Genomic DNA, 12,129 nt, shown 5'->3' with positions numbered 1-12,129 from the left:
GGCCATGAGCGGGGAGCGCCCCGGCGCGCCGCCCGCCCCGCTCCGCCGCCGCCGCCTGTAGCATCGCCGCGGGCGCCGGGAGGGCGGTGGCGTCCCGGCCGCGGGGCCGCCCGGGCGGGGATGTGAATGGTGCTGGGGGTGCTCGGCGGGACCGACATGGAGTGGGAGAAGCTGCCGCGGCGGCCCAGCGAGGGCGAAGGGGAGGCGGCGGGGCCATGGCCGGGCTGCGGGCGGCTGCGGCCCTCCTCGTACCGGGCGCTGCGCAGCGCCGTCTCCACCCTGGCGCGCATCGACGACTTCTACTGCGAGAAGATCGGGGCCGGCTTCTTCTCCGAGGTCTTCAAGGTGTGCGGGACGGGAGCGGCGGTGGCGGTCCGCGGGGGCATCCCGCCGGGATCGGGCATCCCCCGGGAGCGCGGCGCCCGGCCGCGCCCTCGGCGGGGGTCTTTGTGCCCCCCCCTGCAGCCCCGGCGGCCGGCGAGGCCGGGGGGTGTGCGAGGTGGTGCCGTGCGGCGGAGATTCGGGGAGCCTCCCGGGAGCGCCGTCCCGGCCGGGGCGTTGTGGCTCCATCCCTCCGGGCAGGGGGAGGGGAGCGCCGGCTCTGTTTACAGCCGGGGAGGCTGAGCGCTCCCGGGCGCTGCGCCGTGGGTTGCGGGGGGGGCCAGGGGGTCGGAGCACGGGTGGGATGCCGGACATTCACAGACCCAGGGACCCCTGTCAAAAGCCTGGAGACCCGACCCCGCCGGGCCCAGGGTGTGCCTGTGGCAGGGGATCCAGGCAGCGTTCGCAGCCACTTTATGGTGATGTCCGTCGTTGCCAGGCCTGCTCCAGCGAGCACTGGGCAGGTGGATGTGCCGGGTGCCCCACCAGAGCCTCACGAAGGTGTCCGGGTGTGGGAGAGGGCTGTGATGCCATAGAGCAGGACAGGGCCAGCCCCCGGCTGAGACCCTAGAGCTGCCTTTGTCCTCCAGCCTCTCTGGGACTGTCAGGGTGGGGACGCCTGTGTGTGGCCCACGCTCTGGTTGGGGGTGTATGAGTTCTGATGGGGAGCTCAAGGTCCCAACAGTGTGGCAGTGGTGCGTGGTGACAGTACTCAGCCAGCCCACACACACTGCTGCCAGGGCTGAGGGGTTGTGCCTTGCCTGGATGCCACTGCCACCTCTCCCGTCAGAGGGGAGGTGTGTGCATGTGTTGTTTTCAGCCTCGGCATCACTTGAGGTGCCCTAAGCCATTGGGCAAGGACTGCCTTTAAGCAGTGCTTCCAGTGGCTTCATGCCCCTCAAAGAACAGCTGCGGGCTGGGCACAACCCCCACCACCCCCCACCACAGTCACTGGGGTCACAGCAGCAGTGCACTTGTCCCTTGCATGGGACCACGCTCACACATGCAGCACAGCTGGGCATCCACATCCCAGCAGGACCCTGGGATCCCTCTCCAGCCCTGCCACCGCTCAGCAGGGAGACCCTGAGGCCCGGCTCTTCTGCAGCCACTGGAGAGGTGTCCTGCAAGGGACCGTGGAAGGTGTGCAGAGGGGTCCCTCTCCTCCATGCTCTCTCCTGGAGCTCCCCGCCAAGCCACGACCTCTCTGCTGGCTGGGTTCCTGCTATTGATCTCTGGCTTGGAGCACACAGCAGCACTTCGAAGCGGAGGGAGGCATTTAATAATGTCAGGCGTGCATACGGCTCTTTAATAATGGATGCTCCCGTGTCTCAGCCAGGCCATGGTCTCTTCATGCCTTGCTGTTTTTTTCCTCAGGCTCTGTGGGAGCCACAAAATGCTCCTTCTCCCACGTGTTGTTCATGTTCTTGTGGGGCCACTTGCATGTAGGATTTGGGGGACTGGCTGAGGTTGAGGGGCACGAGCACAATCAGGAGCAGGAGTCATTGTGTGTGCATGGTGGTGAGGAAGTAGGGGCAGGAGGGGGCCAGATGGGGCTTTGTACTCATGCAGTGGGTTGAGTCCAAGAGCTCAGCAGGATGGTGGGACAGGCCTGGGATCTGAGCTGGGGTTTAGCCACCTGAGCTTGCGAGAGGGATGGAGCTTGGCAGGGCAGCTCAGTACCCATTTTCCTCCCACCTCTCTTGTTCCTGCTGAAGCTTTCCAAGGCTGTGGGCACTTGAATCTCCCTCCTGTGTATGGTTACTGGGTCCTGCCTCATTCCAGCCTTGGTGGGCATGAGGGACAGGGAGGGGACCTGGAAATCTCTGCCCCTCTGCAGGTAGCTGTGCCCTGGTGTGCAGCCAAGCCAGGGCCAGACAGGGTGCTGGGGTACCAGCAGAAGTATCTGACTGTCTTCTCAGCATTAAACCCAAGGGGCTCAGTGTGTCTATATCCTGGTGTCCCAAGCTAGCCCCTCTGCTGAGCCTTATCCTTCTCCAGCCAAGCACTTTTTTCAGGAAGGCTGTCCAGAGCAAACAAGAGACACCAGTGACGAGAAGCTGCTCTTTTTCATGGTGCTTGTTCATGGTTCCCCACTGTGCTGCAGAGCAGGGCTGTTTGCCTCTGGAGCACCTGGTTCTCATTGCCTTTCCCTGTGTGACTTCAGAGTCACCAGCCCCCCCATTTTCTCAGATACACAGACATTGCAGGAAGCCACCTCTCCATTTCCAATAGACTGAGCAGATGGAGCCAGGTGTGTTTGTGCCAGGCATTTTCTTCAGCCCTTAAACTACTGTTGCATCTCTTCCCCACATCCCTCTCTTACCTTCCTGGGTGCTGTCTGCAGCAGATACAGGGGCTGTGGGCAGCATCCTAGGGTCTGTATCCATAGGTCTTCACTCATCCAAATCTACACCTTATGCCCTGATGTTGCACATCTTCTTGGAGACGCTGTTTCCCAAGGTGCAGCCCTATGGTGGTGCTCTGCCCAGCATCCCATTTCCACGGTACCTTGTGCGTGTGTGTGTATGTGTCTGTGTGGATTAGCAGCTCTCAGCATCAACAGAACTCAGGAGAGGATTTTGGCATCACTGTAACCCACCCGTCTCTGCTCACTTCCCCTCCAACCTTCGGGATTTTCTATTTAGTCCCAGTTTTCCAGTGCGACTAACAGCACAACTCCCTCCCTCTTATCAGATGGCCTTCATCTGCCTTGTTTTAGGGAATAGAGTGAAGCAGCGTGACACAGATGGGTAAACTAAGGCAGACAGGGAGGAGGTGAATTTGCCAAGGTCAGCCAGCTGTGGCAAGGCCAGGAGCAGCCCTTGGCCCTGCTATCGCCACTCAGAAGTCCCGGGCACTGGAAATGTGTTGTGCTGACTGGCTGGAGACCTGCCGGCACCTCTCCTGCTCTGTCACGGGGTGTTCTCTCAGTTTGCCAGTGAGGGCTGGCAGTAATTTGCCGCCACAACGTGACATCTGCACTGCCCCAGCTCCTGGTGTGCCCATGGTGCCGCTCCTGGGAGCACAGGAGGTAGGGGCTGCTGATGCTCAAACTTTCTCCAGGAGCAGGTGCTGTGTGCACTGACTCTTTCAGTTCCTTGGAGGAAGTCTGTCTTGACTGATTCTGCCTTTTCCTTGCAATGAGCAGGTTTTCCAATCCCACTCAGTTGTGTTTTTGGGATTCCCAGGAGCTCCTGCAGCTACTGCGAGTAGCAGTGGGATCACCAGTGCCATTGCCAGCTCCCTTACCTGCCCTTCCGTCTTTCTTTGCAGGACTGTCCTGGGTGAGGGGTACAGGATGGTGTCCCTACATGACTGTGCCTTGCCTGTGTGGGGCAAGGAGCAAGGGAACATGCAGAGAGTGGGAACGTATGCCAGCCTGTCCCCAGCGCAGGGTGCAGTGGCCTCTGGCTGCTGAGACCTCTGGGTGGGGAGGTACCAGGGGAGCTTTTCCCTGTGTCTAGACGGGAGTGCCGGCTGTGGGGAGGGAGCAGGCCGTCTGCTTGCTCTGATTAGCATGCTCTTTAAATAAGACTCTAATTTCCGCTGTTAAAAGAGCTCAGATCCCTTGTGCCCAGGCTGGGGCCGCAGCCAGCCTGTCCCATCCCCCAGCCCGGCATGCTGGCGACAGATGGGAGGGGGACCCAACATGCCACGGCACCCCAGCTCAGCCACAGTACCCAATGAAGTGCCCAATGGACGGGCCGTGTGGGATGGCAGGGAGCATCGGTGAGGGTCAAGGTCTTGCCTTTTTCCTGGGTGGGGGACAAAGTGGCTTGTTCTCCCCCTGCAGCCCAGCACGGCTGCCCGGCTGAGCTCAGCTCTGGGGAATGTGCTGGGATTCCTGGGCACCATGCCAGAGTGCATGAGAGAGGAAAGAGGGGACGCCGTCCTGGTCCTGCACAGGGAGGCTCTGCTGCCTGCTGCCTTCCCTGGATGTCAGAGAGGGAGGAAACTCCCTTAGTGAGGCACTTTGTCCCCACTGGGGTCGTGGCTTGTGCACTTCTCTACTACTCCTGCTTCCAGAGGGCAGGCAGGACACTGAGCTGGTACTACCTGGACAGACTGGGTAAACGCTGAGCTGGTACTACCTGGACAGACTGGGTAAACTGGCCAGTGCATGTGGGATGCCATGGGAAGGCCAAGGGAGCATAACTTCTTCCCTGCTGTCCCAGGTATGGGCTGGACTTGAGCCATGAAGCATGCAGGAAAGGTGGCAGGACAGGGTCTCACAAGTGAGCTCAGGGTACTGGACACCCTCAAGGATGTTATGCCTCATGGGTGTGTGGCTCCTGGAGTGGAATGAATGACCCTTGGAATGGAGTCACAGAGAAGGACATCAAGGCAGGGCTGTGCTGACCAGGGGCTCCTGGGATGCCTAGGATAATTCCTGAAGAAGGGGCTTTCACCACACCTTTCCTTCGCCCCCTCTCTAGTCTTAAGGTATCGGACACCACATGGCTGCACTCAGACCTCACCCAGCCTATTCCAATGGCAGGTGGTTTTTTAATGAGGAATTAAGCCACGGGCACATCCTCGCTGTGCAGGGCTGAGCTGCTGCCCACTCAGACACTGCTCCCTGATGCGGGGACCCTGCTGCTTGGGGGGGAGCCGGCCAGGCCCAGGGCACATGGCCACCAAGTGCCAGTGCTGTGCGTGCCACACGGCATTCCCAGCGTGGGCACGTGGCGCCGGGAGCCTTGCCGCCCACAACTGTCCCAGCGGGCACAAGCCTGCCCGCGCCACTGAGCCGGGTCCTGCCGTCTGGCAGCTGCCAGTGGCAGCCAAACTGACCGAGCCAGTCCTGCCAGCCCCACATGGCGTGGGAAGGGAAGAAAACACTGCTGCCAGGAGAGCTGGGTCAGGAGTGATGTGTTTTGCTGGGCACCAAGCACCAGAGACTTGGCAAGGCTGGTTGTCCCGCTGGCCTTATCCAGGCTCTGGCTTCCTTAGTTCCTGTGGGGAGTTGGAAGAACCGAGGGAAACTCTGCCTACCCCGCTATGGTCAGGCAGGCCCCCTCCTTAAAACTCGCACAAAACCTGTCTGGGAGCCTGGTTTCTGTGTCTGGTGCTGCCCCCAGCTGCCCCACAGAGAGGGATGGGGTGGAGGGAAGGCAGCAATGGTGGGGATAAGGTGGGGGTATCCCTTGCCCTGGATCCAGGTGTGGCAAAGAAGCCCTAGGGCACCAGGATGGGGCTTGCAGCAGTACCAGGTGCTGCAGGGCACTGGTGGGGTGGGCGGGGCAGTGGGCACAGGGAGGACCCGGAGTGCCATTTGATGAGGCACTCTGGTCGTTCTGCACAGCAGACACTGTACCATCATCCTGTGACATGCTCTCCCTGAGCCCAAGAGCTCAGCATGCCCGGTGCTCAGCAATGAAGAGCCGTGGGGAAGTGCACCCTCCCTTCTCCCTGCAGCATGTGGGGTGCCAGGATGGGGGTGCACAGTGCCAGGTGTCTGAAATGTCCCCTTCTCACTCATCCAGGGTCCATCCTGATCTCTGCTGCCAGGTGGCCCCTGTCTGTGGGTCAAGGGTGCCAGCTGGCTGGCCAGGGCTGGCTGGAGGTGAGCAGGTGTAACTGGAGCACGGTGCCCTCAGGCAGGTGCCTGCTGAATTATTCAGAGCCTCTCCATGCACTCAATGAGATGATGGTGGCAGGGCACTGGTGCGGCCATTGTCTCTCACTTCCCACCCTTCCTGGGGCTGGTTTGGCCCTGGTGCACACAGAAGTGTAGAGACATCTTCATAAAGCACTCATTTCCCCCAGGCCCTTTGGTAGAGGGGAGCTACTGCCCATCCCCTGGGTATTTGGTGTGGGATAGATCCCCATCGTGGTGTACACCCCAGACAACTGCTCACTGAAGCAATGCCAGCTATGGTGTAGGAAGAGAGCCCTGGCAGGCCCAGCGTGCCAGCCTCCCCCATTGTGATGGGGCCAGGCTGTGAGCAGGATGTGGGGTGCTGGAGTTCCTGCCTCCTGCCAATTGCCCATGTTTTGCCTGTGGAGGCAATGCCTGAGGTGAGGGGTGTTGTGAGGCGGGCCAGGGGCTGGCACCAGCACAGCAGCCTCAACCAGCATTGACTAAAAAGGAGAAGAGCAGGGAGCTGACGGCAGCGCCGAGGAATGCTTGCGCCTCCGTGCACGGCTCCATGTGTGCTGGGGGGCAGCTGGGATACACTGGGATGTCCCCCTGATCAGCTGCTACTCCAGGGTGGGGGCACATCCCACCCCCAGCAGCTGCTCAGAAGGGGACCCTCAGCACTAGTTTGGCCCCCCCAGCACAGTGCTGGGTCAGGGTATCCCGTGCTCTTCCCTTGCCCTGCACATGCCAGGGAGCTGCAGATGCACGGGGTGTCCGTGCTTGGCCATGCTCCAGCTGCTGTTCTTGGCGGGGGACCAGGCCCCCAGCTCGCATGACAGCATCGGGATGGGGCCAGCTAAATATACAGCTCCTCTGAGCGCTGTGACCTGCCAGACTGGGGTCAAGCACTAGGGCAGCACTGGCCACCCGTGGGGCTGGTGTGGAGGGGCAATGTGTCCCCTCTGTTCTCCACCCCATGTGGGTAGGGTCTGGCTGTGTGGTGCTGACCCAAAAAAGCCCTTCCTGGTGCACCCCGATCCTGCACAAGCCTGTTCTTGCAGTAGGGCTGGGATCACAGCTTATGGGGGCTGTTGTTGCCCCTCTGGGAGGTCATGGCAATGTCACAAACAAAGTACCCTGGAAGGATGTGGATGTGTCATCGGTACTGGGAGTCCTCAGGGTGCTGCTGTGCTGAGAGAGCCCTCCCTAGCCCCAGTGGTCCCTGGGTTGCCCTGTGCCTTGGGTATGTGGGGTGCTTAGCTCCTACCTCCAGGACTGGGGTGGAAGCTGGGCGCAGTCTGGTGCAGGGGGGTTGTGGGACTCAACCTCCTCGACACCCCTCCCCAGGTGCGGCACCGCCAGTCGGGGCAGATCATGGTGCTGAAGATGAACAAGCTGACCAGCAACCGGGGCAACATGCTGAAGGAGGTGCAGCTGATGAAGCGCCTCTCGCACCCCAACATCCTCAGGTAGGACCTGCTCCCCTGCTGCTGGCACCATTGTGCCCCTTTTCCCTAGCCTGGGGGTTTGGAGCTACTGCTGATGCTGGATTAGCTCCTGGGGCTGGTCCCTGATGCGGCCACCCTCAGGTCCCCTCTATCTCACAGGTTCATGGGGGTGTGTGTGCACCAGGGACAGCTGCACGCACTGACAGAGGTAAGAGTGTGGCAATAGCCATGAATCTTGGGATTCCTGTAAGTATGGGGATGGGACAATATGACAATGTGACCGGACAATTCCCTGTGGGAATACACTCTTGGCCTGTGGCACATGTACAGGGCAAGGTCTACTGGGAGGCTGTGCTGTGGGGTGGTTGGAAGATGCATTAGGATGAGAGATGGGCACCCAGCATTATGGGAGGGGGGATGCAGTGGACTGGCTCTTTCCATCAGTACATCAATGGTGGGAACCTGGAACAGCTGCTGGACAGCCCTGTGCCCCTCTCCTGGTCTGCGCGTGTCAAGCTGGCCCGCGACATTGCCTGTGGCCTACACTACCTGCACTCCAAGGGCATCTTCCACCGCGACCTCACCTCCAAGGTACAGGGTGCTCCAATTGCCCTTGTTGTCCCACACCCACGTGGCTGCCCTAGCCATGGCTGGCTGGGGAGCAGGAGGCTGCACTGTGCCCAGGCATCCTGGGAGCAGTGGCTGATGAGGCAGGGCTGGTGCAGTTGGTGTGACAGGGGTCCTCCTGTGCCCCCAGAACTGCCTGGTGCGCTGCGAGGCCAATGGCTACACAGCTGTGGTGGGTGACTTCGGCTTGGCAGAGAAGATCCCCACCTACAGGTGCGTGGAAAGCATCCACCTATCTGGCCCATCCCTGGAGTGGGGGGTTTCCATGCCACTTGCAGCAGGAACTGGGGAGGGATGGATATTTGGGATGCAGCTAAAAGGATAGGGATAAGGGGTAGTGGGGTGGTCCACAGCAGTGGGGACTTGTGGGGCAGATGGACACATTTGGGGTGGGCTAGAAGGGGATGAAGAAGGGTGTGGTGTGGCTGGAGAGAGATGAGTTTGTGGGGCTCATGGTGGAGGGTTAGTCCAGGAAGGGAGATGGAGATGGTGATTTGGGCTGCAGCAGTGGGAGCGTGAGGAGGTTGGACAGACGGGGGACTGATGCAGCCCCTAATACTCCACCATGTCCCCCAGTGAGGGCAGCGAGAAGGAGCCACTGGCCGTGGTGGGCTCCCCGTACTGGATGGCACCCGAGGTGCTGCGTGGGGAGATCTACAATGAGAAGGTGAGGCTCTGTGGCTGCCTTGTGTGGGGCTTTACCCAGGCTTGTGCTGCCAATGGTTTGCAGAATTTGCAGCCCTAGGGACATTTTCACACCTAGAGGGAAGGAACTGGGCTTCCAGAGCCCCTGGTGTGGCTCTGCAGGGAGGAGGAGGGCTGTGGCTTTGCAGAATAGTGGGCACATCGGGGCCATGGGGCATTCCTGTGACTCCCCACTCTCTGCAGGTCGATGTGTTTGCATACGGTATCATCCTGTGCGAGACCATCGCTCGTGTGCCAGCTGACCCCGACTTCCTGCCCCGCACTGAGGTGACTCTGTGGGACGGTAACGGGTAGGGAGAGTGGTGGGCAGCAGCACCAGGGCTTTGGGATTGCTTCACCAAACAAGAGAAGCCATTCTCCTGTGTTGAGCAGAGCCCTATATGCAGGAGCTGTCCCACACCTCACGGCAGAAGTGCTCTGTCCCACTTGCTGGCTGAGGAGGGATAGTCTCTGCTGGTAACCTGTCCTTGGAGCCCATAGTCAGCCTGGGTGGGAGAAGTGGACAGTTGGATTGAGACAAAGAGCAGGAGGCATCTGTGTACCAGCATCCCCCAACCTTACCCCAGTGTGGGGTGACACCAGGGTGTTCCCTTGCTGTGCCCCACTTGGGGTGCTTCCAGGTACACAGCCCTGGGTGGCACACAGTCAGCATAGGGATGGGAGCCAGGCCATTTCAGGTGCCCTGGGCCATGTGGTGTCCCAGGGGACCTAACTTCACTCTTTCTCCTTTCTCTGTTGCAGGATTTTGGTCTGGATGTCACCACTTTCTGCACTATGGTGGGAATCGACTGCCCAGCAGCCTTCCTCCAGCTGGCTTTTCACTGCTGCAGTGTGAGATTCCCATCTCCATGGCCCTTCCCCACCAGGGCAGCTGGGCAGGACAGGCTACCTTGCCTGCTCATGGGGAGAGCCTTTGCTGTGCAGGGCTCCCTGCAGTGCTCGGGCAGGGCACAGACCTGATGGGGAACCTCTCCTGTTCACAGATGGAGCCCACCTCCCGCCCCTCCTTCCTGGAAATCACACAGTGCCTGGAGAGCATCCTGCAGCACCAGCTTGGGACCGAGGGTGCCGGGGCCACCTTCTTCGGCATCGGGGAGAGCCTGCCTACACCTGAGACCTCAGCCACACTCGGTATGTGGGCACCCCGGGGACAGGCCATAGCAGAGTGCAAAAATGGGGGCATGTGAGGTGTCCTGTCCTACCCCATCAGCTGTAGGGGAAGGAGACAGGGGTGTGTGAGGTATGCAGGATGGAATTGTTCCCTGTTCCTTCCTCAGGGTGCACCCCTGGGTGGTTGTGTGCCCAGCACCCAGTAGCACCCTACATGGGCAGCTGCTGGCAGCTGGTGACACATTCCTGTGCCCATGCCCAGCTGTGGCCAGGATGTCAGCCAGCTGCACCAAGCAGTCACCCCTGCGTGAGTTGGGGACACAGCACCTGCAGCCGGACCAGCGCCTGTCCCGCAGCCAGTCCGACGTGTTCTCCCCCAAATCACTTGACCAGCTGCAGCCACTGGAGCCTAACAGTGGGGCCAGGTCCAAGGAGATGTCCCCTCGTGTCAACCCCTTCTCCCAGCGAGAGGACCTGAAGGGGGGGAAGATCAAGCTCTTTGATACGCCGAGCAAGTCGGTCATCTCGCTCACCTTGGACCTGCCGCCCCCCGCCCCACTCGAGCTCAGCACCCCTGTAACGCCCGAGCCCACCGTGGAGGTGGAGGTGCAGTGTGACTTCTCAGCCCCCACCACCAGCCCCCGCAAGTGCCACTCTCTGCCCGCCTCTCCCGAGCTGCCCCACCATGGGGGCCTGGCGCTGGATGTGGTGTCCCCCCATCCCACTGACAACCCCCAGCCCTCTGCCCTCCTTTCTCCCCCAGCTTGGGGACAAGCCTCCAGCCCCAGCTCCAGAGCAAAGAAGCAGAGGGCCTGCGGCCTCGACAACTCTGAGCCGCCGCAGCCCACCCTGCTGCCCCCTAACAGCAACTTCATCCACACGGCATCCTTGGGCACCGAGCCCTGGCAACCGGAGACACAATCCCCCAGCAGGCTCCTCATCAACAACAACCATGTGATGGTCAGCAAACCTCTGGCTTGGGGCAGTGGGCTGGAGCATGGCTCCTCCAAGCTTAGCATCACCTGTGGGGCGGTGCTGGAGCAAACGGAGCGCTCAGCCATGCTGCCTGGGCACAGCTCTGGTGCCGTGCCAGAGCAGGATGAGGTGCTGCCCTGCCCTGGCTGCTGCGTGAGTCCCTTCAGCTTCAACTTTGCCTCCATCTGCCACCAGCCAGCTCCCAGCCCTCCCCGCTACCAGAACCTCAACTCCGAGACCAAGAGCCTCCTCTGCCACGACAGGGGCCAACACCAGAAAGCCCCGGCGCCTGTGCTGGCTGAGCCCAGGCTGAAGCTGCCGGAGGCACAGTCCTAGTGATGGGGATCCCGGGGAGTGGGGCTGCATCCAGCTGCCCTTCACACCCCTCTGCAGCCGCAGCACTGGGCAGTGCAGGAGCCTGGCACATCCCCACGGTCTGTCCTTGCCCCGTGCTTGGTGACCAGCAGCGGCCATTGTGCCATGTGCTGTAGCTGCCACAGCGCTGCCCAGGCGCTTGGGCACCCATCCCACCAGGATCAGCCCTGGGGCTCTGCAGGAAGCCCTGGGGGTGGGCTGGGTCTCTTCTGGGGACGGAAGTGCAATAACACCCCTGACCCAAGCACTGCCCCAAGCGGCAGGGCTGGTCCCCCGCGGGGCCCCAGGGCTCAAGCCCTGGATCCAGGACCCCCTTTCTCCAAGGGCTCACCCCTCTGCCTGCTCTTGCAGAGGGGTGTACAGGGAGCCTGCTCCTCTGGGAGAACTGGGAGTCCCCTGCACCCCAGTGGGTGAGCAGGACTGGGTTGGGGTAGAGAGGTCAGCGTGTGTATGTGTGTATTTGGGGATCCTGTGGGACTGGTGGGTGTACCCATGTGTATCCACAAGCATGGGGAGCACAGCCAGTCCCTGACATGGGGAGAGGTGGGCAGGGGGCCGGGAGAGGGGCAATGCCCATGGGCAGTGCATGGGGAGGATTGCCAACACTGGGGTTGTCCCTGCCGGCCCAATGCCAAGGGCTGGGTGCTGAGCCAGCACAATGCCTCGCAATCCCCTGCCACACAGGTTTGGGGGCAGGGTGCTGGCAGAGGGGCCAGGTGCCATCCTGGCATCATGGGGATGGGGCCAGTGGGCAGCATGGCCAGGCTGCCAGGCCCCCGGCAAGGGTGGGAGCCGGCTTTCCTCCCTCCTGCATAATGCACTGGTGAATGCAGAACTCTTGTGTTTTTTATTATTATTAATAATTGCTAGTAATATATACCCGGCTTATTTAAAGTGGTCAATAAAGGTTAAATGTCCCAGCTA

At 61.1% G+C, this 12,129-nt stretch overlaps 1 protein-coding gene across 1 annotated transcript; it reads left to right on the top strand.

The window, feature by feature from the left end:
• Positions 1-88: 88 nt before the first annotated feature.
• TESK1 (testis associated actin remodelling kinase 1) lies at positions 89-12,129 on the top strand. Its single transcript, XM_027670231.1, has 10 exons — positions 89-345; positions 7,313-7,434; positions 7,573-7,621; positions 7,858-8,004; positions 8,171-8,253; positions 8,617-8,707; positions 8,929-9,012; positions 9,487-9,576; positions 9,729-9,876; positions 10,118-12,129. Exons 1-10 carry the CDS (start codon positions 127-129, stop codon positions 11,164-11,166), a joined length of 2,082 nt encoding a protein of 693 aa, XP_027526032.1. The 5' UTR covers positions 89-126; the 3' UTR covers positions 11,167-12,129.

Source organism: Corapipo altera, unplaced genomic scaffold, assembly GCF_003945725.1.
Source record: "Corapipo altera isolate COAL_440 unplaced genomic scaffold, ASM394572v1 60253, whole genome shotgun sequence".
Taxonomy (NCBI): Eukaryota; Metazoa; Chordata; class Aves; order Passeriformes; family Pipridae; genus Corapipo; species Corapipo altera.
Note: the sequence above shows the minus strand (reverse complement) of the source record. Positions and strands in the feature narration are given on the sequence as shown.

Excerpts from the sequence above, each read along its gene's own strand:
- TESK1 (XM_027670231.1), top strand. The coding sequence starts at position 127 with ATGGTGCTGGGGGTGCTCGGCGGGACCGACATGGAGTGGGAGAAGCTG. Across the intron at positions 7,435-7,572 it reads TCGCACCCCAACATCCTCAG|GTTCATGGGGGTGTGTGTGC; the intron begins GTAGGACCTGCT and ends TCTATCTCACAG. Across the intron at positions 8,005-8,170 it reads ACCGCGACCTCACCTCCAAG|AACTGCCTGGTGCGCTGCGA; the intron begins GTACAGGGTGCT and ends CTGTGCCCCCAG.